We start from the raw sequence: 27,968 nt of genomic DNA, 5'->3' as shown, positions 1-27,968 counted from the left end.
CTTTTTAAAAGAGTGCTCATCCACCACATCCTCTTCTCTCCAGCCCAAACATGCAGTAGCAGTCCAAAGCACCAAGCACCATGAACTGGCTTTAGCCATCTTGATCTTACCTGAGAGCTGAGGTAGGAATCAAGCGTATGTCTTGCTCTTTGTCTAGCCTGAGTGAAATTTTCTGTTGGTGTCTGGGACCCGAGGAGGGGGCAGGAACTGCTTGGACTCTTCAGGGTGCTTTGTTTATTCTTCACATGTGATGTGGCTGTCAGCGTGGGAACAGGACTTCCTGTTGGCGCGGTGGATTGTGTGGCGGCTCTTGGTAGGTCCTGAGACCTCTGAGTACTGCCGGTGTCTGAGTCTGACCATGTTGCTTGACTTGCAGTTGAAAACCAGCTGGTGCTGTCAGAGAAGTTGTCCCACTCTGACAGGCAGCTGGCAGATGATGAGAAACTATCAGACAGCTTTGGATGATGGCCGCTGGCTCTCCTTGCTTCCTTCTCCCTCCTCCGTTTCCTCTTGAGAGCCTCCACCTTCTGCTCCCTGTCCAGCCCCAGCTTCTCTTTCCACCAGGAGTGCCAGGCGTCCTCCCCCTGCCAGGACACAGTCAAGCGGTTGCTGAGATCATCTGTCCATGTGTCCGTTTCCACCGCATTTGGCAGGGGGACCACCTCAGGAGGGCTGAGGGAAGCTGAGACGGTGCTGCCGACCAGCAGGGAGCGCTCAGACATGCACTTGGTCAGGTCCTGCCACAGCCTCTCCACGCACTGCTCTTCTGATGGATCCATTAATTCCTCAGCAGAATGGTGGAGGAGGCCTTTGGTGCTCACCAGCACGTGCTGCAAAGTGTGAGGACCAAATTTAGTTCTGTGACTCCGTCGCATCAGCTTCTGTAACCAACGTTTCCACGTGAAGAGGCTGCCGCTGCTGAGCTTTGCCACAGACTTGTCACCGATATTTCCCTTCACGCTCTGGGGGGTCTCAGTTGTGGCCGTGAGAACCGTGCGAACGTTTCCATCATCCGCATCAGACACAGCATCATCCTCATCATTCTGAACTAATGGTGGCCCAGACATTCTCCGTTTGAGAGCTTTAGATTTCATTTCTAACTCAGAGGAGTTCTGAGAGTCCATATTGGAGGCTCCTTGTTGCATCTGTGGGGGTCCATGGACCAGTAACTCTGCTGGGGGAGGATGGCTTTCACATGCTTGTGGTAATAGTTCCTCTCCTACTGAGGCCTCCGGCTGCAGGATCTGGTAGAAAATATCCCCTGCCTCTGTCAGCTGTAAGACACAGATACATTCCTCTGCTCTTCCCGTCTTGTGCATACAAGTGAGACCTAAGAAAAAAAGAAAATTTGGTTTAATTCATTTAATATTAGCTGACAAATTGAGCTGACGTGCCCTCTCGTGTCACACTTTCATCTGGGGTCTCTGATTGAAACACAGCTGTGTTGCCTGCAGAGCAGCACATTTAATACAGAATGGACATTTAACCTTCTATAAATTCTTTGTAAGTAGACTTTATTGGAAGCCTGATTTCATGCTTGTGGCCAAGTTTAGGTTGAGGTTATTCCCCAGATATCCTCAGACATCAATCATTGTTGCCACCTCAATAAGGCGCAATTATTTGTCTGGGTTCAATGCATGAGACCCCTCTGTAAGTCAGGAGCCAAGGTGGAGCCACTATATTTCTTAATGTCTGTCACAGCATTGACACAAGACTCACACATAAGCCGTCATACCTAAAGCAGGTGAGGACAACCTGGATTTTGCAGTAACCAGACGATGAGGGATCTGGACAGGAAGGTGTTTCAGACTGTCTTGGGGTCTGTGCAGAGATCGAGGAGGTCCTTGACTCAAACTGGCTTCTGCTCTGCCTCCTGCACACACACATACATGGTATATTTTTGATTGATTGTTGCTCATCATTTCAAAGTATAACAATTAAAATAAAATACATGGCTTTATCATATTTAATGTTGAATATTTCATTGGTTCCTTTTCGACTAAATTCCTATTGTTTTAAATACTATAAAAACGATACCAATTACTTTGGCCAGCGTGTCTTTTTTCACTGTTAACTGACCAGAATACTGAAGCATCGTGATCTCCTGAGAACGGTGGGAGCCCAGCAGGATCTTTGTGGTCCTTGATCCACCCCCTGATGAGATGGAGGCATCGCAACCTGGAACAATTTCACAAAATATGGGCGGCAACTGCATCACATGATCCAACTTGATCATCGGCATTGCAGCAAAGCGCTCGTCTATGATATAGGCAGAGTACTAGAAGAGACAGAGAGGGGAAGATTAGGATCCTGCAGTTAGTGCAGGAATACTGGGTGTAAACAGTAAGAACATTTCAGTGCTTCTTATTCAGCTGCAGATTGGGAATTTAAGACAAGTGTTGGTTCTGCTTTTAGCATCAAGACAGAAACTCATTTGAGGCAACTGTGGTTCATTTCAACAACGTTGTAGTTTAATCTTTCACCTGACACATTAAACCCTCCGAAACCATATTTAGCCATCATCATTTGCACTTTCTGTTGCTTGCTACTTGGACTTAGATGATTCAATGCAAAAAAAGAGATATGCTAATTATCTGCAAGGGTTTTCTCCTACCTGGGTGGTGATCAGATGGTGAAAGGGGTGGACTTCTCCTAAGTATCTGGACAGAAACAGACGCTCGCCGCTGCGGCACTCTGAGGTGTTGCTGATATGAAACAGAGTGTGAGTGGTTGCAGATTTTTCCTGGAATTTAAAAAAAATAAATTAAAAAAAATCAGCCATTAATCAGTCAAATTAGTTTAAAGCCCAAACATAGACATTAAGCACAAAAATCCTAAATCTCTGGATGTACAGAGAACACTGACGTGTGTCGGGGCCTCCCTGTTACCAGAAGAACTGCACCTTCACATCAACTCTTTTTGGTGTTATATTTTTTTGTGACACTGTCAAGCCGTTACAGTGAAAACCAAGAATGTGGCGGCACAATAATGACTTATTAAAACAAATGCCGTGAGTAGCTTTTCAAATCAGAAGCCATCAAAACATCATCAGCACCTGGACCCTCTCCTCTCACCCTGATGTCTGTGAGCTCCACTCCTGTCCTGTCAGCATATAGTATGACTCGTGGGTGGGCAGAGAACTCGCACCATCGCCATGACGACTTTGCATTGAAGTACAGGTTATCTTCATCTTCACGGATTTTCTGTATCCTGATAGAAACACACGAAAAATGACCCTCTGTGAGGATTCTGACCCCTCTCAGGCGAGGAATGAACAGTTAGTAAAAGCACCAACCCTCTGCCGACGGTCCACAATACCGCTGCTCCTCTCTCACTCGCCACCAGAACTTCACCTAAAATGTGAGGACTGACAACAGGCAGCAGAGACAATACATCAACATTCTCATAAGGGAGAACTGGGGGGACGGGAAGCACCCCATCCTTACCTGACACTGATGCATGTCGCCACTTCTGTCGTGTTGATGGCCTGGAGAAGCCGAGGTTTGACAGTCTCAGCGAACCTCCAAACTCCACACAGGTGATCCGACCGAACAGCAACACAGCCTATAAACACAGCCTGGTAAATGCTCGTTGGCTGTGCGCGATGCAACAGTAGAATCCCACAAACAAAGAGGAATATTGTTCCAGTTCTCACAATGATTGAACAGGGAGGCAGTGCTGATCTGTCTCACAGGGCCTCTCAGCTGGAAACTGAAGGGAGGGTGGCTCTTGGCGTCCACACATGAGGGGCCTTCTCTCTGGTGCTGCAGCGCCACTGTGTGGAAGTCTGAAATACTGCATTAAGAAATTCAAAGAAAGAAATGCAAAAGAAAACAAGTGTGGGGACCTTCTCATTTTGTAACAGCAATTCAGACCTGAGTGACGCTGAAACAATTTTATCTGATAAACCTTCAGTTTAATTTTGGTTTCAATGAATGACACTTTTCTAGGTCTGGTTGAGAACTTTACCAATAAATCCCATCAATAAATCAGCAGGATTGTTCATGTTATTAAGGATACTGAGCAAGTGCAGTCCTCTTCTAGGGTAGATGAGACAGCCATGCTGAGAGCCGCTGCCACTATGTGAAAAGGGGACAAAAGCTAGTGCACCGCCTGTGGCTTCTTCAGAAACGAGCATGCGGTCCCTCTGCCCCGTCAGCTCCTCGTGCAACAGGGAACCAAGCAGCTGAGGAGGGATTGTGTGCATAACGTCTGTCAACATTGTGGCGTATGAATCCATCACTTTCGAGGAATATGCCAGCTCACATCTAGAGCAAATGATGAAGACAGCAGGTAGGAACCAAAGGCAGGGACAGGATGATTTTACATTTTGCAGATGCTTTCACAAGTCAGGCTACTCACTTTTTGAATTTCATCATGTCCACGAACCTTTTCATTTTCTGCATGTTGGCTGAATATAACTTCGATTTCTGAGGGTGGAATGAATAATAAGCTGAGCAATGTCTGAAATTAAACCAGCAACTGATCCTAGCATGTACACAAGGGGAAATGTACAACAAAACTAAAACAGAAAATCTATCTTTGGCAAACTCACTTTTGATTCAAAGTTGAAGTCGTGGCCCAGAATTTCACTCATGCAGCCAAAGGCGTCCTGGTAATGGTCGCTGTAGAAGTTCTGCATCTAAATATAAAGGCCTTTAAGTACCAAAACCACAGACATAAAACATATCTAAATCATGTAATTTACACCAAATAATGCAGATTTTCTGGAGAGGCCTGTGCAAAGAATAAATAATGGCTGTATGTCAAAACACTTTAACCAGACTTACCGTATTCAAATCTCTTCATGCCACACAAAATTACAGCCCCTTATAGCACTGAGTGTTTTAAAATACCTTCATCACTTAATAACTGCACTTACATGATCCACAAAGTCCATTGGGTCTGGAGGGGTTGAAGGCCATAAGACAGCTGGAAAACAATAAGTACAAATTTATATATTTTTTATGATCTTGTGCATGCAAATAAATAATTTAACAATCTAAAAAAAGATAAGTTGAAAATTGGCTGAGTGACAGGATAATAACTGCAGTTTTTTTTAGATATCTCATTCTAAATATCTATACACAGTGTCTGCAATGAGATTGACATTGTATGTTATATAAAGAACTATAAATATTAAAATCAATATGGAGTTCAGTTTAATCGCAAATTAGGAGCATTTGCACCTTAACTTATATCCATTTGAGGTAAACTATGTCCTGGATATCTGACAGGACTCACAGTGTTTTGGAGACAGGAGGGGCACTGGTGCTGGTTCTGTGGGACTCCATACCTCCCCTTTGACCTGGTGCCGAGCTGTGAAGGTCCAGCTGGAGAGATCACCAGCGCCACCCTGAAATTAGGACGATTGACTAACGGCTGAAGACACATGGTGCCGATGAGCATGATCTGGACCAACAGCTGGGCTCCAGGTGGGACTTCTATATCGCAACCCTGTCAGCAGCGGGGTCACCTGTACTCACCACAGGTGTGACTCGGTCGTAGCCGCCCCAGCTCCCAGCGTGTTGTTGGGAGACGGAGTCCGGAGGACCGCGGTTGTAAAACCCAGGAAAAAGCTGCGATGGAAACTGGTAATCCATTTCCCGTCATAAATAATTGACTAAATGGAGACTATTGTAAACAAAGGAGTGTTGTAACACATTTAGCCAGTGTCAAAACACGTGTTTTATGCTATGTGAAATTTCAGGACATGTCTCCGGTGGAGCTAAGTCAGCGTTAGCTCTCAGCTTTTAGCTAACTAAGTGCTTGTCATCAAGTTTCTCCTTTAGTATTCATTATGACACGTGTTCGGCAACCAAGTCCACAAATATGGCTTGTTCATGTAAACAAGCCAGACAAAAAAACAATATAAGAAAAGAAATATTATCCAAAATGTCCAAACACGTGCGGGCTGTCCAGCAGGAGCAACATGGTTCGAACGTAAGAGCTGCTACTTCCGGTTAGCGTCCGTAGGGCCCGCCCACACCGGAAATATGGAAATCTTATGCGCAAACTGCCAAATGGTGAAAATAGTTTCTGCAAAAAAAAGAAGTGGACAACAATAATGAATGGATTATTCATTTAAAATGGAAGTTTTGATTCTAGTTAAGTCTAGTTGAAATAATAACATCTTCTAATAACATCTTCAATACATCCTTAATTCTCTGCACCTTATAGTTTATTTGCACTTTACAGTTTATTATTATTAGTCCTAATGATTTGTTGTATATATTTTTTCTGTTGTTCTTTTCTTATAGTTTTTGTTGTTTTTATATTAATAGTCTAATATTGCATTAATGGCCTTGGTAGTGCTGCTGCATTGTAATTTCCCAGTTTGGGAGTAAGCTGGAGAACCCAGAGAGATCACACCTGGTGATGCCCAAACTTCATATGAGAAAGAGTTTCGGTAGCAGAGTTAGGCCAAGTAGAATATATAGAAAGAGAAGGGTGGACATATGGGTCCAACAGTTAATGATCATTTGAAATGTTTTTTTTTCTCTCTAGATAGTGTTTAAGGTCAACATCACTGTCACCCCTTCTCCCCTGGGTTCAGGAAGTGAGACCAATTCAGTTCACTGAACCACACGTGGGACTTCTCGCTAAGCACCTTAAGGATGGAGAGAAGCCAAGAAGCCCGAAGTTCTGGCAATGCTTCTTAGCTTTCCCTCTCCTTTATCAGCCAATAGGGGTCACTTACCCATCCTTGACCAGGGGTGTAGTTTCCTAGTATGCGAACTGTGGCAAGCAGATAGGCATTTCCTTTCTGTCATTGCAGTTTTGCAGTTTCATCAAAATTATCCTCCATGAGGCAACATGTGCTGTAGAGTTTGACCGGGGAGAAGAGAGGTCAGCCAGTGATCCTCTGTGTGGTGATTCTGCAGTGGAGCAGCTAAAGATCACCAACAGCTTTTCCCTCAAGCTGTTCCTCTTCAACACCACGAGGAAGTGAAGAAATAGTTAGACCTTCCTGATTAAAGCTGTCCCTTAGTCTTCGGATGATGATGCCGAAGACTTTAAGTGTTTAAACCATCTCTTCATCGTCTCCATTGATTTACAGAAGAGTGTGGTCTGACCAAGGTCAGGTTAGCTGGGCACCGCTCCGCTCCATCATTTACAGGATCTCCTCCTGGACTGTCCTGTGAAAAGTATAAAAGTATATATTTATAGAATGTTATTACAATAATATGATGCCACAATAATGTGAGTATTTTTATATTGCCTTGATGATCTATTACAATATTACAAATAAAAAATATAGAGTACAAAATATAGATTAAAAGGCAATGTTCAAGAATTGTGTCTTTGTTTCGTTTGTGTTGTGTAATGAATTTAAACTGCTGCTTTTAGATGTTTTCATTGATAAATCAAGAATAGATAGTGGTGAGTCATATAATAAACATAGTAGAAAACCTTATAAAATAATTAGTAATTCTAATATATTGCATTATTTTCATTTGATTTTGATAGAGTATTTTACACTTTTTGGTTGAAAAATCGTTCTTGTACTGTGTTCATACTCTTGTACGTTAGGTGGCGATATACGCCTGTGAGTTCTTCAACAACTTCCTGTAAGCAGACAACCACAGAAGAAGAAGTCTCGCTCAGCTGACTGACCGTCGTTCATTGCTAGTCAATATGTCGCTGTGATAGCAGGACAAGCCGTTCAAAACAAGGCGACAAGAGGACAATTTGTCATTTGCTGTGTTCAAGAACGTTTGTTTTAAATCATTCCATTGGAAGAATATGTTCCTGTAGACTATACTTTCAAGTATGTATCCATGGTTTCACTTGTGTGTGTTTGTATTCCGTTAGCCGAGTTGCTACGTTACTGCGACATTGCGGGTAGAGATTAACGTTAACGCGCGGCACGAACCACTGTCAAAATCAAATCTTAAGACTCATATGTGACAGTTTATGACGGGTTGCGGTAGATTAAAACAGAAACATGCATCTTTTCCACTGACGTGTCATTCAATGGCATTCATCAGCTGACTGCAAATTCGATCTGCATCCGAAAGGTTAATTGTGATTATTGACCGAGCCATGGCAACGTCTGACCATTCATGTATTCAGAGAGACGTATGTCTTATGTCATATATTACGACATATGTCGGTGAAAACATGAGCGCTGTCTTCGTGACTGATGTATGATTCGTGACTGGACCGAAGCTGATCTGTTCTGAGCCGTGAAGTGTGCGTGTGGAATGTGTGCATGCACGCAGTGACGTCACACGGAACCTACCATCTCAGTGTGTTCATATCACCTCTAAAACGATCAATGGAGAAATTGCGAGGCTGCAGCTGGGGCCCACATGGACCGTATTCCTGACTTAAATAGGTTAAACAACACAGGCAGCATATGTTGCGGATCAGCCGATGAGTACAGTGGCGTTGTGACACTGACTAGGCTGTTGGAACTGCGTTAACGATTTCTTGACAGAATTTAGAGATCTCACTCACAACTCAACATTGTTTCATGCAGAAAACTGCAAAATAATGTGAAGGGTTTCAGTTCCACTCATGAAGAATGTATGACATCTGCTCTCTCTCTCCCCCCACACATTCCAGACAGAACAGCATCATGTCAGGGAACAGCTTGGTTCTACCCATAGTGCTATGGGGACGCACTGCTCCGACACACTGTATCAGCACCCTGCTGGTCATGGATGACTTTAGCACCATCATTACTGGTTGCCATGATGGACAGATCTGTCTCTGGGACATGACCTCTGATCTGGAGGTACCATTGAGGTTGAGGGTTGAGATGATTGTAGCTCATTCATTAGTGAACAGTATGTAAGCTTCTGTTGCTCTCTGCTCTTTTCTTCTGTGCCTAGATTTGTCCCAGGGCCATGTTGTTTGGTCATACTGCCTCCATTACCTGTCTGTCTAAAGCCAGTGCATGCAGTGACAAGCAGTATATAGTCAGTGCATCAGAGAGTGGGTAAGTACGTTAGTTTAAAATCATGCACACGTGTCTAGAGGGGCTTTTACAATGAGTGGTTAAAGGAATGCAGACATACAAACGGACCGTCTATGGAACCCTCCATAGAAATACTTTGTCACGTTGGACCTACAGTTGTCCACTCTAAGTAGACTTGATGGTGATGTCTCTTTCATAAAGTGATAAATGGAAATGCCTCTATGAACCTGGGGATGTAAACAATTGATATATTTCTTTTTTGTAACATATCACTTAATTTTGGCTATGTCTGCAGAGAGATGTGTTTATGGGATGTGAATGATGGACGCTGTATTGAGTTTACAAAGCTGGCCTGTACCCACACTGGCATACAGGTAAAGGAATCAAATTAATGAAAGGCAAATCACATTTAACCATATTTTTCCCACATCAAATAAATCTATATCTTCAGTAAGTTGCATAGAGTTGATAGTTTGAGCAGCATTGCAGTAAATGGGTAATAACTATAAAATGTATGGATAGATATTGAAATGGAATCACTTACACATCCTTTGCAGTTCTATCAGTTCACTATTGGCACTCAGAGGGAGGGACGGCTGCTTTCTAATGGACTCTACCCAGAAATCCTTGTAATGGATGCCACCAGTCTGGAGGTCCTGTACTCACTGGTGTCTAAGATCTCTCCTGACTGGATCAGCTCCATGAGCATCATCAGATCTCACCGAACACAAGGTAATGGCCACAGACAGCTCAGGAGGAAGAGCTGTTTCAGGACTTCAGAGTTCAAACTAGCATGTTTCTACTCTGCACTGTATCTCTGTCTCGGTCTTGTAAGGATAATAAATCAAAGTTGAGCCTCGCATAAAGTTAGGTTTGTTATTATCAATAAGACAGCACTCTGACTATGTTGTTCTGTTTAATTGTAGAGGACACAGTGGTGGCGATGTCAGTGACAGGTATTCTAAAGGTCTGGATCATCACGGCTGAGGTCAGCAGAATGCAGGTAAACTGCAGACTACAGATGTTGTCTTTTCAACGTGTTCATCTGTTTTGTGTCAGAGCCATTTATTGTGTGTGTTCAGGACTTGGACCCAGTGTTTGAAGAAGAATCCAAACCTGTCTACTGTCAGGGTTGTCAGAGCATTTCCTTCTGCACCTTCACTCAGAGGAGCCTGTTGGTCATTTGTTCCAAGTACTGGAGGGTAAGAGGCTGCGTGATTACCACAGTCATCAGGTTTATGGGCCCTTCTTTATTTTGTCACTTATGAAATATGTAGTTTCCCTGTCAATAGTCTTCGTAGTAAAATTAACACGTGAGACTACGTGCAGCAGTGCGCTGAAGAATGGTTCTCCATGTCATTGAGCCTCATCTAATCAGCTTACATTATTATTATGGTGACGTCTGCCCCCTGTCCCCCACCTCTTGTTTGTTATAGGTGTTTGATGCTGCAGATTACTCGCTGCTCTGCTCAGTTCCCAGTGACAATGACCAGAGCTGGACAGGTGGAGAGTTTATCGCTGCAGACAAAGTTATCATTTGGACTGAAGATGGCTGCAGTTATGTCTATAAGCTGCCCCCCAGGTAAAGGTTCTGCTCTTTGGGTTAGTTCAATGCAAAAGCACTTTTTTAAAATATCAATTTGAGTTTTGATCTTTTTCTCTTCTTGTCAGTGAACATTTCCGTAGTCATGTTGGGAAAACTAAAGAAAGCTTAGTTCCTCCACTGATCTACAAAATTGCAGAACGTTCAGATAAAGAGGTGAGTTCTTGTGTCGGGAATAATTAGAACTAAAATTGAAGCACTTTTATTTCTCAATGTGTCTCTAAATCTTTGCCTGAGTGACATCAGCTCATTCTTCTGACTCCTCACGACTAGTTGTGATTCTGTCTGTTGCTACGACTGTGATAGACCAGCACCAGGCAGAGGAAGTGCTAGTTAGTATTTGTGTAGTTAAAACAGAATTGTAGTATGCAGATATGACAGTTTTAATGAAGACTTTGTAACAGTGGAAATTTCGGTGCTATTACCGTACGGAATCCTTTCAAAAATGAAGAGCAGCTAACTGAGCAGTAAAACTGTGGAAGGTGTCTCATTTGACAACAGGTTATATTTTTCACACACCTGATTATATATTTCTGATATGTATATTCTTCAGGTAAACTCTCTGTACTATGTACAGGTATACAAAAAGGCTAATTATCCATTTATCTTGGATTATTATATATATATTTATATATTTTCTATTCTAATTTCAATTTTTTGTATTATATATATTCATTATTATTACTTATTGTTCTTTTTCTATCATTGCATTCCTGAATGTCTTTTCCTCTGTGTGTTTTTGCTGCTGTTGCGCTGTAAATTACCCCGTTGTGGGACAAATAAAGGAAATCTGAATCTGAAATCATAGTCAGGCTTAAAAGGGGAGCAAAGGCCATTATCATTGGACGCTAGCGCCCAGCAGTTGTGTGTAGCTGTAGAGCTACAGAGGCACACAGACAAGTAGTCTCCACACGCATTTGTGGATCTTCTGCAGCAGGAGTGCAGCAAAGTCACCTTTAAGCAAACCTCCAGTCTTGAGGCTCGATATGTACAGATCACACATTTACAGATCAACGTAGGCTTTTTTCCATGTGTGGAGACCTGGTTATACACACACAGATTAAAATCCACATTTCAATCCCTAGTAGATATAATGCAGCAACAAAATGTCCTTGTCTTTGTCTTCCAAACATTAATCCTGGACTGGTCAGGGGGTAGATGTTTGATTCCTGGAAGATTGGCTTCTGTTTTAAGCTAGGGGCCACCAGGAGCTCGTTGACCAAAACTCTTCAGCTTATTTAGAGTTTAGGTGCTTCTCTCATCTTTTGAAGCTCATGGTTACATATGATAGTTGGAAATAGACCAAGATCTAAATGGTCTTTTCCAGTAGTCTATTCTAGACAGTTTCATATTTTCCGGAACGCTCTGAGAGGTTTTGATGTACTGACTGCAGCGAGTTGCTTCCACTTCTCCTGTAACGAGGTCTGTTTGTCCAGCTCCTGATCTGTCCTCCCGTGACGCGCTTTTTCTTTGGACGCCGTGAGCCTTTTCACAAGCTGCTCATCCAGGGGGACTCGGCGGGCCAACTGTCCCTGTGGAGCATCACTGATAGCACCCCCCAGCAGCCGCTGTCGGCCGCTGCAGGTGAGTCCCTACAGCCTCCTGCTCCTGTAAAAAACACTAAAGCATGGATTCAAAAACAAAAGTTAATTTGTAAATTTGTGGTTAAATTACATCAAATCCCACTTAGCTGCTGTATGACAAAATTATCTTGCATGTTTTAAGTTTTAATGCTACAAATCTGTTGTCCTCAGGGATATGTAATATTCTGGATTTAGTTGAGGTTTTTCAGTTTCTTTGTTTGAAGTTTCATTTGTCATTTGATCTCTCCTTCCTGTCCTTGTGCAGAACTACAGGTGTCCTCCACTATCAGTCTGCAGGAGGCTTTTGATAAGTTGACCCCCGTATCTGCTGGAATCATCGACCAGCTCAGCGTCCTGCCTTCAAAGGAAGAACCAATCAAGGTTTGAAGCCAGCAAATCAACCATGTAAAACCTGCCAGCCTCAAAACATTTGGACCTTTAAACAACAAATAAAAACAGTGCAGATGAAAGTTTCACTTTTATCAGGGTTTGTTATATTGTGTAAAAGAACTAAAATCAAATATTCTCTAACAATCTACTCTCTAGACCCGAGAGTAGAAAACAGAATATCAAATATTAAAAGTAGAATTGTTGCATGATGCACGTCTCACATCTGTTGCTGTTTAACTCGAGCTTTCTGAGTACCACGAGATGATGGGAGCAAATGAAACTCAGTGTTGATAGGGTGAGAGCTATCGTTTAAGACAGACCCCCTCTGTAACTAACCTCTCCAGCCAGCCCGATCCCTCATTACACCATTTGGCTCAGGCCGGGACAGGTTCCCAAACCACGACAACAGAGAGGAGGATAAAACAGATTTAATAAAGCCTGGTCATCGTGGTTCTTTCAAAGTTCTTTAAAAGAGTAACAGCTCCATGGTTTGTTCAGCTTGTAGAAAGTCTTTATATTGTCAACGATCATATCTTTAGTTTTTAAGATGTTCATCTGGAGTCCATTTTAGCTGGCGCACCCCAAGCACCTCCCACAGTCAGGGGGACAGAGAGACTTTAAACAACATAAAACATCTAAAACACTGATATCAAGATGCCAAACTCAGTGCCTCACTACCAGGTGACTGTGTATGCCACCCCCCAGACAGGAACAAACCACCCAGGGGGGACTATTGCCAAAACTGGGTTTCCAACTAGACTGAACAATGTGGAGAAAAGAGTCGTGGACACAGACATGAAGAAGGATTTAATGGTTGCTGGCTGAGCCCAGAGCTCATGTGTGCTGTCTGCATGAAGTTTCACTCCACCAATTAGTGTTCTGCAGCAGAGTGGCCAGGAAGAACCCTCTCCTCTGTAACAGCCCACGTGGACTTAAAAACAGCTAAAGGAGAGTCAGACTCTCAGAAACAAGATTCTCTGCTCTGATTTTGATTTTAGCATAACACCAGTGAACACAGCAGGATATGAGAGGGTTCAAAGCTTTCTGTTTTGGATGCCAACATGTTTCGTTTACTTTACTATGGGTTTGTTTCTCAGGTCTCAGCTGTTGCTGCTGGTTTTTCATGCCCGCTATCAGTGACTGAGATGTTGTTACACTCGGCTTCTTCTCTTTTAATATTTTCCAGGTGACAGCCAGTGTTTACATCCCCTCTCAAGGTCGACTGGTGTGTGGGCGAGAGGACGGCAGCATCATCCTGGTCCCTGCTACACAGACGGCCATTGTCCAGCTACTACAGGGAGAACATATGCTCAGGAGAGGTCAGGAGGGGACAAGATGAGGGGGGACAACTGTAGGAAAGGAATGAGCAGAAATCTACATGAGCACCCTCAGGACTTGAGACAGGACAAGATAGACAAGATTAGGGCCACATACCTGACAGTATTTTTCACAGATTGTTTTGGATCGGTTAAAATCATAATTTGTACAAAAGATTTTATTCAGAATTTGTGATATTATGGACATATCTTTGGTCTTATTGGTACATCTGTAAGAACTGTAGCTTTTTCGTCTTATTTCAAATATGAATGACCGGTATTTGTAATTTATTGCTGAGCTATTAATTAGAAACATGGGTTTGAATTGTTTCCATCAAAAGCTTTAATATTCAGCTGTATTTGACTATTTCTGTTGAATCTTTTTCACCACACCAGTTAGCTAACTCATAAGGTTAGAGTTAACCCCATTCATCTGCTCTGAGCTATTTACCTGTTTTTCTTCCAGGTTGGCCACCCCATCGGACCCTGCGGGGTCACCGGAACAAGGTGACGTGTGTCTTGTACCCCTATCAGATCTCCCCGCGCTACGACCAGCGCTCTCTGGTGTCCGGAGGCGTCGACTTCTCCGTCATTGTCTGGGACATTTTCACTGGAGAGATGAAGCACATTTTCTGTGTCCATGGAGGAGAGATCACCCAACTTATTGTCCCGCCTGAAAACTGCAGCGTACGACATTTACTTGTGGTCACCTTCTGCTGCTGCTGCTGCTTTGATTTGTTGATTAATATTGTTACAATCAGAAAGCAGCAACAGCAGCCTTGAAAAATTCAGATGCACTTATGTGGATTCAGCATCATCAGGAGCTCCAAACCCACTTCCTGTTGTGTTTGCTCTGCAGACACGAGTGCAGCACTGCGTCTGCTCCGTTGCCAGTGACCACTCTGTCGGCCTGCTCAGCCTCAGGGAAAGGAAGTGCATCATGCTGGCGTCGCGACACCTCTTCCCCATCCACGTCGTCAAATGGCGCCCAGCAGATGACTACCTTGTGGTTGGATGTTCGGATGGCTCCGTGTATGTCTGGCAAATGGACACAGGTGATTAGACGCCGTGGGTAAATCCTCATCCTTTGGCCGTAGAACCAATATGATAGATATGGTTTTATTCAGTTATTGATCTTTTTCCTGCTGAGCATATAAAAATCTAAAATACTTTTAGTATATAAAAATATGTATATGTGAAAATAATTGAAAGCCCCTGGGACACATATGGGAGATGGGGGGTGGATCTGAGGAATCATAAAACTGGAATCATCATTATAAAAGCATTGCTACTGTTACCAGCACTAATGCCGGCTGCGTTGTGCTGTCCATCATGCTTCAGATTTTAAAAATAAAAACATCTGGGGGGATAACACAGCGAAGAATTACAGTGGGACAAGAGAATTTCTATTTTCTGCAGGTTCTTGTGACTGTCAAAGCCCACAATCACCCCTTTAAAGAGTTTCTAAGCTGATTCTCAATGACCCGGCACGCTCCAATTCGCAGGAGCCTGGCCCAATGTTGCCAGACTCACAAGCATTATGTCTCAGCCCAACCCGAGTTATTGTGTTGTGTTGTGTCACTCACTCACTCGTGATGTTGACGGGGTCAGGTTTATGTCATCATATCTTATTGAATCCAAAAATCAGTATGCATTTGGTGTCAGGTGTAATTTCAGGGGTGTTGTCAAAGGCATGGAACGCTCCACCAACGCAGCAGTGCAGCCTTTGTGTGTGTGATAGCTCTTGTGTACAAGTGCAGGGTAGCTAAGTGTGAAATTAAGGAACGTGAGTACTCAGGCGATGGACATGTATTAAGGCAATGGCTCACAGGCCCCCTGACACACACACCCACCCACACACACACACACACACACACATACAATGGAAGCACTTAAGCAATAGCTAAGCCATTATGAGTCATCTCTGTCTGCTGCTAATGATCTCTTTCTAAACCTCTTTTCTTGGTGTGTAAAGTCAGAGAATAGTTGGCATCAGAGATGGAGGCCATCTGTGATGTGAACTGTATTCAAGAGGCAATTGGTGATCGTACTGAGAATAGATCATACGGAGAATGGAGACAGTGATGTAGAGCTGGTCTGATGGAACCGGAGAGGCAGAGTATAAGAACAAGAAGTGATGGAACCAGAGCCGAGGCTGAGCTCAAACCTCCAGATTGAGATCACTTTTTAATATGGGTTCAGAATTTTAAAGATCCTTCAAAAGATTGCAGCTTTTCTCCAACAGCTTTAAGGGCAGCTAGAATTTCTTTTGATGATGTAGTGAAGAGTTCTTTGTTCTTGTCAGCAATATTTATTAGGAAACACATTAGTTGGTCTTACTGCAGGTAAACGTCCCTTCTATTTATTTATTTGGCTCTGAGTTGTCTCCATCAAAAGCTCATTTCTTTGTGTGTTCAGGTGCGCTGGATCGTTGCGTGATGGGAATAACTGCAGTGGAGATCTTGAATGCCTGTGATGAGCTGGCCCCGGCCACCGTGGATGCCCTCAGCCACTCGGCTGTGAACCTGAAACAGGCGATGACCCGCCGGAGCCTGGCGGCGCTGAAGAACATGGCCCAGCACAAGCTGCAGACCCTGGCCACCAACCTGCTGGCTGCAGACAACGCTGACAAGGTACACACTGTCACATGAGACACAAAATGAAGCACAAAAAGGCCAACAGTACAACATAAATCTAAACCAGGAAGACACATGATATAGCTTCAATGTATGTGCAAATGTGCGTCTGCCATTTTTTACTGGGTTAATTCATTAATCTCGAGGCTGCATTCATGAAGTCGAGCTGCAGAGGGCGCTATTATCCTGTATGTTAGTCCGATCTCTCTTTTGGCCATGTTTCTATTTTCTCTCTCTTTGTTAAACTAATACACACATGCGTGCGCACACACAAATAAAGAAACCTAGTGGTCATCTGTGTTGAAGAGTCTCCCAAAGCCAGTGTTAATTGACTGGAGTCAGACTCTGCTGGAGACAAAACAAAGGTCAACACTAAGTATGTGTGTGCGTGTGTGTGTGTGTCTGAGGGAGACGATGGACAATAAAGTCTCCCAGGGAATGATGAACTATCCTAAATGTCACAATAGATTGAAAAATGTTTCGTTCTCTGAGCCTATCAGATCTGTGCTGTAGTTGTTTAAACAAGAACTGAATTTTGACACACGGTTGTTTTCATGGATTTGTATTCCTCTAAAGCACATGTGTCAAACTCAGTCCTCGAGGGCCACGATCCTGCCGGGTTTTCTGTCCCATCAGGCTGAAAATGCATTCAGTGGGTTGGAAAACCGTGCAGGATCGTGGCCCTCGAGGACTGAGTTGGACATGCCTGCTCTAAAGGTAATTCAGAACATTCCTAAAGAGTCTGGACAGGAGTCGCCAGTAAACTTGAATATTCCCAACGATGTTTAGCCAGAATCCCGTCGCCGTGATGGTAAAAGCCTGTTGTATTGAGTTGTAGCACGGTTGTACCATGAGTCTTATTGCTGCTGTGACACAGACTCAGGTCTACAGTTTGACTCGGCTGCATTTTCCTCTGTATTCCATCTTCTCTTCCGCCTGTCTCTTGTTTTCTTTCCTTTTTTTAGCAGATTCTTTTCCTCCGCCAGTGTGTTGGGTTTATTTTTGGTGTCTCCAGAGGTTTCCCACTATCAGAGCTGGTTGTTTTCTGTAAAGGCCAATAACCTCCAGTTGTTTCTACCTGTTCCATCAAAACGCATTGCTGTGGTTGTGAGTTCTCCCCTCCGTGGCAGGTCTCCCATCCATCCACTTAAATTATCAGAAGCAAAAGCACCCATCACCACCATCATCATCATCATCATCATCATCATCATCATCATCACTGGTGTGTGTGTGTGTGTGTGTAAGTGAGAGTGTGTCTGCTCCCCTGACGTGTGTAATGGCACATAATGACTGTGAAATGTCAGACTATCAAGCTCATTGTTGCACCCAGCCTGTAACAATCCTTCCTTCTTCTGGGTGTGTGTGTGTGTGTGTGTGTGTGTGTGTGTGTGTGTGTGTGTGTGTGTGAGTGTGAGTGTGAGTGTGAGTGTGAGTGTGAGTGTGTGTGTGTGTGTGTGTGTGTGGACACACTGACTGAGTTTGCCCTTTAGCAGGTGTTTTCCACCTTCTGATCAGTCATCAGTTGTGTTATACAGAGAAGATGAGAAATAAATGTGAAGTAATTATTCTCTATAAACAAGTAAGATTAGTTTAATCTATCTCTGTTTTTGGTGTAAATCCTAAATTCAAAGTTGAGCATATTTATATTCAATCAACCTCCAAAGAGTATAAATGAATGGAAAATTATTGATATTGGTCAAGAACCGCACAGCTCCTCTATCTGAGGAGACTGAGCTGCTTCAGCCTCGTTGGGCAGCTGGTGTGTCCTTTACCTGGATGATTGCACTGGTTTTATGTCGCAAACATAATACCCATCAGCATGTTGTGTACTGTGGTATACATCATGACACAAACATGCATTCTTAGAAGGTCAGATTGGTGGAAGGTTGACTTATGGTGGATCTAAAACTTGTGGAAATGTGTGTTAAAATCGTTTAAGATTTAAAAGTCAGTATCAGTGTTCTAGTGCAGCAGCTTGTCGAGTTTGCTGGTAATTGTGTGAGTGTGTGAGAGGGTTGGGGGGCCTCCTGTGTTGCTTGCCATAAGGACCCTGCAGCACAATGACCTTAGCGCTGCTGCCCAGGAGCTATAGAACAGAGTGTGTGTGTGTGTGTAGCTCAAAAGATACAAAAAATAAAATATGTGTACTATATATTTGTCTGCATATATTTCTATATGTATATACCATATTTGCATTTGTGTATGTTGTATACATGTAAATACATTTACATACATTTTCTACACACATTTACATGTTTATACGAGGATATGGTGTGTACGTTTGTAATATGGCAGTCGACCTTTAGGTGGCAGTATTAATCCACTCAGGCTCATAGATTTTCAGACGTGAATGACGCCTTTCCACAGAAATCCAAAATCTTGAAGAAAAACACACACACACACCGTTGTGATGCTGTGAGCAGTTGTAATTTGTCAGCGTATTGTAGCAAATTGTTGTGTTATCTCTCTTTCGGACATAGAGGCTCGTTTCAGTCCCACGAGCTCTGTGTCACTATTAGCAAGAAACGTACACGGATTTTTTTCTTTTTTGTCATTTCCAAACATAACAACATTAAAATAGGATGCCGTCAACTGCTGGATAATTTTAATGACTTGTTATGAGGGGAATTGTAGAAGATTCGAGATGATAATGAAATTTTTTATGTGTCGTGCTCTTCAGAGCCGTTGTAAGCACGTAGGTATAAACCTCTGCCAAGAAGACCTGCCCATTTAGCTTTTTACCTTGGCTTCTTTTCCTGCCTCTTAACTGATTTCATTAAAGATCTGTTCATTCCTAACTATGGAATCATTATAAAGATGCACCAGCTATACAGCAACCTGCCTCAGGCCTCCATGTCCAGCAGCTTTCCCTGTGAGAGGGTTGGAAAATGAAACGAACATGATTCTTTTCATGTCTGTGCTGTTATATCTCTGAAAAACACTACTTTCACTGAGACTTTCTTCAAGTTGACATATATCATCAAATGTCTTATATTTCTCTAAACTGTGAAGTTTTATATTGGGTTCAAAACTGAGCTGTCTGTCAGGTAAAAGTATAAAAATGTCTGCTGGAGGCAACAGGAGCAGTTTTCTTTGGAATATGTGGGACAAGATGCACTCAAGCAATTTTCTCTCTTCCAGGGCAACCTGCCAAAATACTCCCATAATGCCCTGGTGGTCCAGGCAATGAAGACAAACCTGACAGATCCTGACATGCATGTGTTGTTCTTTGATGTGGAAGCGGTGATCATCCAGCTGCTAACGGAGGAAGCCCAGAGACCAAACCCCACATTGGTGTCCCCAGAGACACTGCAGAAGAGCCAGGCCGGCGCTGACAAGGGCGGTTCTTTTCTGGCCAACAAGATCTTCAAACAGGTCAGTAATCATCGAAGAGACAACACAATAAATGCGCCTTCTCATCCTCAAAGATCAGAGTTCTAAAATTGGACTTGCGTGGGTCCATCTGACTTTGTTTTATTTTAAACTTGCACCCAGGTGAAGGAGACGATGAAAGAGACCATCAAGGAGCACTTGTTGGATGAAGACGAGGAGGAGGAAGAGGAGATGAGAAGGCGTGAGGAGAAGTCCAAGTCTTTGAGTTTACTGGAGTATAACTTGACAATGGACACAGCCAAGCTCTTCATGTCCTGCCTGCATGCCTGGGGCCTGAATGAACAGCTGGACAACATCTGCCTGGAGCGGCTGGGCATGCTCAGGCCACACTGTCCCATCTCCTTTGGCCTGATCTCCAGAGGGGGTCACATGTCCCTTATGCTGCCCACCTTTAAGGTAACGGTTGTCTTCTGTCAGTTTGTTTAATGAGCAGGATGTGTCGCGCCGGTGTCGCGTCAGTTGGAAACTACAACTAAACTGTTCAGTATTTTACTTCACTGAGCAAAAAGGTATGGTGTATACAGTGATCCCTCGTTTATCGCGGGAGTTGCGTTCCAAAAATAACACGCGAAAAGTGAAATCTGTGAAGTAGTCAGCTTTTTTTTTTTTTATTATTTTACAATGCAATACTGAACTATAGAATGAAACCAAAAATCAAAACCTGTTTTAAAGCCCAAAATTTGTTTAAAACAATAATTTTAATCTAATAATACAAGGTTGGAAACATTGTCACTCGCGTATTTCCCAGTCCCAGCTGTGCCTCTTCGTCCTGACTCCGCTCCGCTGTAGCGTCTGTTTCTACTGAAGGCGCAGGAGTCTTTCTCCGAGAGAAGAACATTGTTATGGGTAGTTGTTGGCGCTCTTTCTTTTTCTGAGCAAGAAGATTTTTATAAACGGATATGCCACCTTCGATTATATTTGAGAACTGCAATGAACGACTCGCAAAAAAAATCCGTGAAGCAGCGAAGCCGTGAAAGATGAAACGCGATATAGCGAGGGATCACTGTAATTAAAAATCAACTGAGGAAAAAGCTGTTTTTTTAAATTATTTGTTTGTTTGTAATTCCTCCACAGCATATTTTGTTATCTCTAAAGCCTGTGTACGTGTTCCTAGGAGTCTTTGCTGCGGCAGTTGTCTCTGGCTACTGGTCTGAAACTGACTCTGAGCGACATTGTGGGAAAGGGGACATATGGTGTTTCCAGGGCCGTCACCACGCAGCACCTCCTGTCGGTGATATCACTGGCCAACACGCTGATGGGCATGACCAATGCCACCTTTGTTGGAGAGCACATGAAGAAAGCACCGGCCAGGTAACAAACACACACCTGATGCTTACAGACTGCTCTTTTTTAAACCCCCCCACAGATGGATCCAGTCCTAAACACAAACAGATCATTGGTCTTGATCCTGATTTTTGTTAAACGGATCAAATAATAGAAGTCTTAGATGGTCCCAAGAAAATCTAAAACAATGTAGAGAAAATTTATTCTGTAGGTAGGAGAAAGCAGCACTGACCCACCATCATAAAAATGTGACAATGGAATTCAGAGATATAGCGCACTCCTCACATTTTAAAGAATTCCTGCTTGCTTCCTGTGTGTGCGTGTGTGTGTGTGTCTGTGTGTGTCTGTGTGTGTGTGTGTGTGTGTGTGTGTGTGGCGGTGGGCTGCTTGTTTATTCTGTCTGAGCTCTCATTTTGCTGTGAAAGATTTAACACGAAGGTCGAGGTCCTGCTTCTGTAACACTAACATAACATTTCATCAACCCTGTACTGAAAAGGCCTGCAGGGGAGTGGGGGGAGAGGAGGGGATGGGGGTGGTGGGTGTAAAATACTGAGCTGGTTCTCTTCTAACGTTCGCTGCCTTTGTTTTCATTATTCTGATTTCATTTGATTTCACACATAATTAGTCTATCTAGCCAGGCTGCAGCGGGCCTGGTTGGGTCCTCCTTTAGCTGCTCTGAATGTACATTTTAGATCAGTTTAAAGTGTAGTTTTAAAGAAATGCCAAGATTATGCTCAAATGATGACAGGGTGAATACAGTTTTATCATTTACGTATCTGCTAATTTGCTAATTTCCCTGGTGGACACCCCCTAAAGGGATCAATAAAGTTCTCTTGAATCTTGAATCTGCTGAAATTCCACTCCAGAATTCTTAGAATGGGCTATAAATATACTATTGTTGAAGAGGAAGACCATATAATGAGAAATACCTGTCCAAGAATTTAACTTTGGGGCTCTGTGGCACAATTGGTCAACATTTGCTTTTATCTGATTTAAAAAGAGGTCTTTCTGAAGTCATTTCTGACCCGTGGACATGATGTCCTTTACAAGCCTCCCTGATTCTGTGGGTGACCCAGTTCAAATGAGCTGATGACACCTAGGTGTCCTGTTTTTTTTAATTTATTTTGCTTCGTATCACCATCACTGCAGATTCCCTCATTAGTCAGGAAATGATGACACAGTTCTGAGAGCTTGACATTAATTGTGGACAGAGTTTCTCTTCCATGTCCAGAGGCCTGGAACACACGCTTTCAAAAGTTGATTGTGCAGTTAGAGACTTCTTCATAAAAGTCCAACAAGAATCTCCTCTGGAGCCGTCTACAAATTGGAACTCCAAACCAGAACCTGTGAATGTTTGAACATGTTTTGGCTTTTTCGTGTTTCCCATCTTACATTTATGACGACAGGACAGAGTGAGGAAGTTTTTCTCAACTCTTCCAACACCCACAACAGAAGATCTTTGAGCATCTCTGGCTGAAAACATGAGCGTGTCTTTGGGACAATTTCTTGACATCAGAAACTGTTAAAATAACAAAAACCACAACATTTGACTCCTGGAAGAATTGTGTCCAAGTAAGAAAACCAGCATCAAGCTGCTGGAACTCCAGAGAAATGTGCCTCAACACAGAAAGTGTTGAGGCACATTTTTAAGTAAAGCTACAATTATCTAAAATTATCCATGTGTCTGCAGTTATTTCAACTGATCTGACAGCATATGTGTTTCCATCATGTTTACCTCCCGGTAGCACTGCAGCCACGGGGACAAAGACATCCATTTGTGCACCTGGAAGTGAGTGGCCACCCAGATAATCCTGGTTTTGGCTGGTTTAGCTTTTCCCAGAAATTTGTACTTAGTGCTTAACTTAAGGGCCCAGTTTCTGTTCATGTTGTAGGACAAAGGTTAAAGTGGAATTATTATTTTCAAATCAAATCAATCTTTAGTTATACAGTATCTGTTGCAATCACATTTTTCTCTAGGCACTTTCCAGAATCCCAGGGCCTGACCCCCAACAAGCAACAGTGTCAGAAAAAACTCCCCTTTAACAGGAAGAAACCTTGAGCAGGACCAGACTCGTGTAGGGGGACCCTCCTGCTGATGGCCAGCTGGGTAGAGAGAGGATAAGGGGGGAGGACAGGTAGAGGAGAGAATAGGTAGAGATCAGGGAAATCACTGTAAATGTTAATCAACTTGGATAAGTTAAATGTAACACAAGAATTTGATGTTGGGAACACAAATGGGAGAATTTTTAAATCAGATTTGACTTAAATTTGTTTGATACACTTTTTTTTTTACTGACAGTATGTGTGCTTTTGTATGTACAACAAAAGTCTGTGTGTGTGTGTGTGTGTGACTGAGAATGAAAGGCAGTGAAAGAAACTGTGTAGGTTGGGGGGGTACAGGGGGACTGCAGGTGCACGTGTTCTTACTGAATGTTCTCTCCAGGACAGCAGCATTTGTGTCGAGTGAGATTAATAGTATATATAAAACTTGACAATATTGTCGGCTTTTTGTTGAATATGTCGTATTCATTTATTTCCTAAATGTTAATATTTAGGCTTTTATATTGCATTTGGACACCATTGGAGGCTGAAATGGTGGCTTGTTTAAAGTTGTTTAATCTCTGACTACTTTGACATTATCTTTGACTCACTTGTCATTTGGCTGCCGTTATTGATTGCTGTTATGAGGAGTTGAAAGTGTGACAGTTTCAGTGGTTAATCTGTTTCACTGAATGAGGGTGTGAACAATGTGGTTTGTGATGGTGCTTCTCTGGGATGGGATGTAGGTAAACACACATTGATGTCTGTTTGGGTTAAAGTGGGTTAAGTTCAGGTTAGGTTCATATGTGTTTGCTGCCCTTCCTCTCTTCCAGTCTCCTTCACGCACCTTTAATATTTCATGTCCCATCTTTATGGTCCTGCTCCAGGCCTCCTAGACCGGGAGGAACCCCAGAGAGTCCTCGCAGAATGCAAGCTACCCCTCCTCAACCTTCCAACCCGGCGCTACAGGCCCAGATCAAACAAGGTAACTACAAAAGGAGGGGGCATTCGTTTCACGCACCCTCAGGGCCCTGCGGAGGGAGGGGGAGTGTTGGATAATGCAGCCCACCAGCAATAAAACCCACAGAGAGCTATTAGCAGAGGAAAATGTATATATTTATATATCACAGGAGGAGTCTGCTGCCGTCTCACCCATTCAGAAGGTTTTTAAAGGGATAGACTGCTGTTTTTGACTTTTCATTGGACTTATTTGACGACAGCATCTCTTTCAAATGTGATTTGTTTAATTCTGTTGACCAGCTGATCAGATGCTGAAGACCTTAAACACCGAAGACCTTAAACATCTAAAACCTAAAATCAGAACTAAAATTGTCCAAACAGGCCTCAGTACTAAGTATCTCCATGTTCTTGTTGATCACAAGCTTGATTCGAGCAAGTCTGGTGGGATTGTTGCTCTGTGGTGTAAATGGCTTCAGGAAGGACATCCACAGTCTGGAAACTGAGGTCCATTGTTTCTCTGAACCGAAAAGCACCCCAGACCATAATGGAGCCTCCTCTGCTGTGCCGAGTAGAACATAGCTCTGTGTCGTACCAGTAACTTTTAAAGACCCCAGAACCACCAAGGCTAATTTCTACTCTTCACCAGCAGCAGCAGCTGTTCACAGCGTGAATGCCGAGTAAAAAGCACAGCTACATGTTGGTATAGTCACATTATTTTAAACTGTGATCTTCTCTTGCCCCTGAAACTCTGCTTACAGTGCAAACTGCATCCTTTATATCCTTTAAATATTGTGTACAAAATCTTAAAATTCATAAAATCACCGAAACACATCATAATCACCACAGATCATTTATTACTTTAGTGGATGTACAGCATAATGATATTTCTGTGTTAAAGATGTAATTATAAGTGAGTAAGTTATCTAATGCGTTATAAGCACATCCATGATGTGTATCTATAAAAGCTCTTTGGATGTTTGATGCTGCACACGTACAAGTACTGAAGGGAAGTTGCACATGTCACTAATGGAAGATTTAACTCTAAAGAAAAGTTTTCATGTTAGACAGAGTTGGATGAGTCGAACATCTGCAACAGAAAGAAATGTGAAGGTAAAAGAAAACAGGAAGAATTTCACGCTGGGAAGGTGAGAACAAGTAGTAAGTTGGGAGCCTTTGTCTGTGCAGAAAAACCTGCTTTTGTTCTGGACAGGCAGTAGGGGACATTTAACCAGCCGTCACCATCTGCCTGGTCTCACACACACACACACACACACACACTCCCACACTCCTACCTCTAACTAGCAAACAGCACACACACGTGTAGCAAGGCACACGTGTATATGTGATGGGTGGCACTCCTGGGAGTTTTTGAGGTACGCGAGAGGGGGTTAGTGCCATTGTCACGCCTTAATGGGGGCAAAGCGTGACAAGGCGTGCGGACTTATTCTCGCCCACATGCCTATTCACAGCCATTGAGGGGGAACGCTCAGCCATGACCTCTCTAATCCAGCCCTAACCTGGTGTGTGTATGTGTGTGTGTGTGTGTGCATGCGTGTGTGTCCCAGTGAAGGGGAGCGCTCTTAACCTCGGTCACCGTCTCTTTCACATTTAAATAAATGGGGAGGCCGCTCAATATGAACAGAGAGCCCAAGATGTTGTTTGCTGTTTATCTTGCTCACGATCATCCAACATTTTATTAATAATGCCAACATTCAGATCTAATTAAGTGATGGTCCAAGAACAGGACACACACTGATCACCAGGTTTTCACACACTCCTTCCTTCCTGCAATCCTTCTTCCTTCCTTCCTTCCTTCCTTCCTGCCTTCACTTCCTTCCTCCCTTCCTTCCTTCCTGCCTTCTTCCTTCCTTCTGATTCTCACACCACTTTTCTTTGTCATGTCTTTCCTAAGTATTTGTCATCAGCTGCTTAGCTTGCGTGTGTAGCTAACCAGGCTGCTGAATGCACTTCTGTACTTTTAAAGATTTCAACATAATACTCTCCACATTGTTGGTTATTTTCTCATGTAAGTATGAAGGCATTCTTTTTTTATATTTTATATTTATAATTGTACTGATGTGAATTATATAATTAGTTAACACCGATCCCTAAGTCGTAGCATCACTAACAGTGAACTTCTGGTGTTGCCGGCTTGGGGAACATCCCAACTCATCATCATCTTTTATTGTTTTGTATTTTGTTTCAGTTGTTTATGGAAGAATTCCTCAGTCTTTTATCTGTTCAACAGACCAAATCTCACCAGTCATTCTTTGTATGAACTTCATTATCTATTACATCAGAAAATGTGACTTCCTCTAAGGAGTGATGTTGAGGGAGGGGGGGGGCTGGCTGGCTTGCTTTATTTCTATATTTCTCTATCTGAATATCATTCAGTAGATGGCAGATGTCTCCAAGCATTTTAACCAGATTTGTAAGTTGGCGTGACCGTAAGCCAACACGTCTGCTGTTTCGTGTTCAATAACTTTGCATCTTTGGTTTTGCTAACCTGTTTTTTCTAAATGGGACTGTTTGTGTTTCCGATGTTAGTCTTCCTGTGAATCTGATTTCTTCTCCGTCTGCGTCTTCACTCAATGTCTCCTCTTTTTGCTGGTTTGTACTCTTATATCTATCTAACCTGTTCTTTTCCTCTCGACTATTTCTTTCCTTCTCCTCCTTTTGCAAGCTGCTGTAGCTGCCACAGCCAACACTGGTACTGTTACTACTGCTGCTGGGCCTCCAGGGGCCCCTGGGGCCCCCCCTCAGGGAGCCCCTGGCTCTCCCAGCCCTGGCCCTGCACTTAACGTCCCCTCAGTCAACGAAGGTACAGACTGAACTGATGGGTTCCACTCGGTCAGATCTCCCAACCATACCTTTCTACTTCTCTTTGTCTTAGCAGATCCTTCCTAGATCATTCCACACTTCCTGTTGTCGTTGTTTACTTTTCTGCTTTTCATCTGTAGCTGTAAACACATTTTGAATAATTCCCTTTTTCTCTTATTTATATTGTTGTCCTTAAGTCTCAGTTGTCGTCTCTTGTGCTTCCCTCTCTTCACTCTATCAGCTTCTTTTTCTTGTCATGTTTGTGTGGTCACTGTGTTTCTCTCCCATTTCTGCCTCCTTCCAGCCAGTCTCAGGCATCCTACCTCCAGTCTGTGTTACACTGTTAGTTCTTGCTTGGACTTCCTGTTTTGTCTCTGTCTGTCGCATCTGTGGTCAGTCCACTTTCAAAGTAGGCCGTTGATGAAATGTGTATTTTTAGTGTTTATTGCTGAAAGAACATCTGGCTCAGTTCTCTGACATTTAAAACTGTTTCAGTATTTAAAAGTTTTTGTCATCAGAGATACAAAATAGGGAATAAAGAATGCCGAAGTGCTGCACATACAGGCAGCATAGATGTCAGACCCATGAAGCTGAGTGTTATGGAAGTTAACATTGCTTTTCTTTATCTGATGATTTGAGAATGCACTGACCACAAACTTACACCAGGCTGGGTCTTTGTCCTCTTTTGTTTAGTGGAGTACTTCCTGTATTTCCTGTCTGTCTGTCAGTCTGTTTGGAGATGTCCATTTGTCCTGATGTTCAGTGTCTCTACAGTCACCGTTTGCATGCTTGAAAGGCACAGGTGCTGTTTGAAATCTAAAACCTCTCCTTCTTGATATTTAGCTGCCCCTCTGCTCTTACTGCAGCATTTACATGTTTCTTAATGTGATATCTAACTTTTTTGTCTAAATACACTTGGTTTTGAGTCTTTTTCACTGATGTTGAAACCGTTTTTTGACTGTAAACGATGGCCAACACATATATTCGTTTCTCCATCCCTCACAAACGTTAGCAAGT

The 27,968-nt window shown here is 43.0% G+C and overlaps 1 protein-coding gene across 2 annotated transcripts; it reads left to right on the top strand.

Annotated features, from left to right (window-relative positions):
- Nucleotides 1-7,578: 7,578 nt before the first annotated feature.
- LOC115250140 (WD repeat-containing protein 7-like) lies at nt 7,579-27,036 on the top strand. 2 transcript variants are annotated; one of them, XM_029837310.1, is made up of 20 exons: nt 7,579-7,771; nt 8,572-8,743; nt 8,841-8,947; nt 9,222-9,300; nt 9,484-9,658; nt 9,853-9,929; nt 10,009-10,128; nt 10,363-10,508; nt 10,598-10,685; nt 11,966-12,113; nt 12,378-12,493; nt 13,689-13,821; nt 14,285-14,505; nt 14,678-14,873; nt 16,237-16,451; nt 19,596-19,829; nt 19,950-20,243; nt 20,962-21,158; nt 24,059-24,156; nt 26,824-27,036. In XM_029837310.1, exons 2-20 carry the CDS (start codon nt 8,585-8,587, stop codon nt 26,961-26,963), a joined length of 2,943 nt encoding a protein of 980 aa, XP_029693170.1. In that variant the 5' UTR covers nt 7,579-7,771; nt 8,572-8,584; the 3' UTR covers nt 26,964-27,036. The 2 variants fall into 2 exon arrangements, with proteins under 2 accessions (XP_029693170.1, XP_029693169.1); XM_029837309.1 differs by having other exon boundaries at nt 26,815-27,036.
- Nucleotides 27,037-27,968: the final 932 nt, after the last annotated feature.

This window comes from Takifugu rubripes, chromosome 6 (assembly GCF_901000725.2).
Source record: "Takifugu rubripes chromosome 6, fTakRub1.2, whole genome shotgun sequence".
NCBI classification, from domain to species: Eukaryota; Metazoa; Chordata; class Actinopteri; order Tetraodontiformes; family Tetraodontidae; genus Takifugu; species Takifugu rubripes.
Note: the sequence above shows the minus strand (reverse complement) of the source record. Positions and strands in the feature narration are given on the sequence as shown.

What these genes read in the sequence shown, in the direction of transcription:
- LOC115250140 (XM_029837309.1), top strand. Translation starts at nt 8,585, where the DNA reads ATGTCAGGGAACAGCTTGGTTCTACCCATAGTGCTATGGGGACGCACT. An exon ending in CAGATCTCACCGAACACAAG is followed by an intron (nt 9,659 to 9,852) that starts GTAATGGCCACA and finishes GTTTAATTGTAG; the next exon opens with AGGACACAGTGGTGGCGATG. An exon ending in GTCTATAAGCTGCCCCCCAG is followed by an intron (nt 10,509 to 10,597) that starts GTAAAGGTTCTG and finishes TCTTCTTGTCAG; the next exon opens with TGAACATTTCCGTAGTCATG.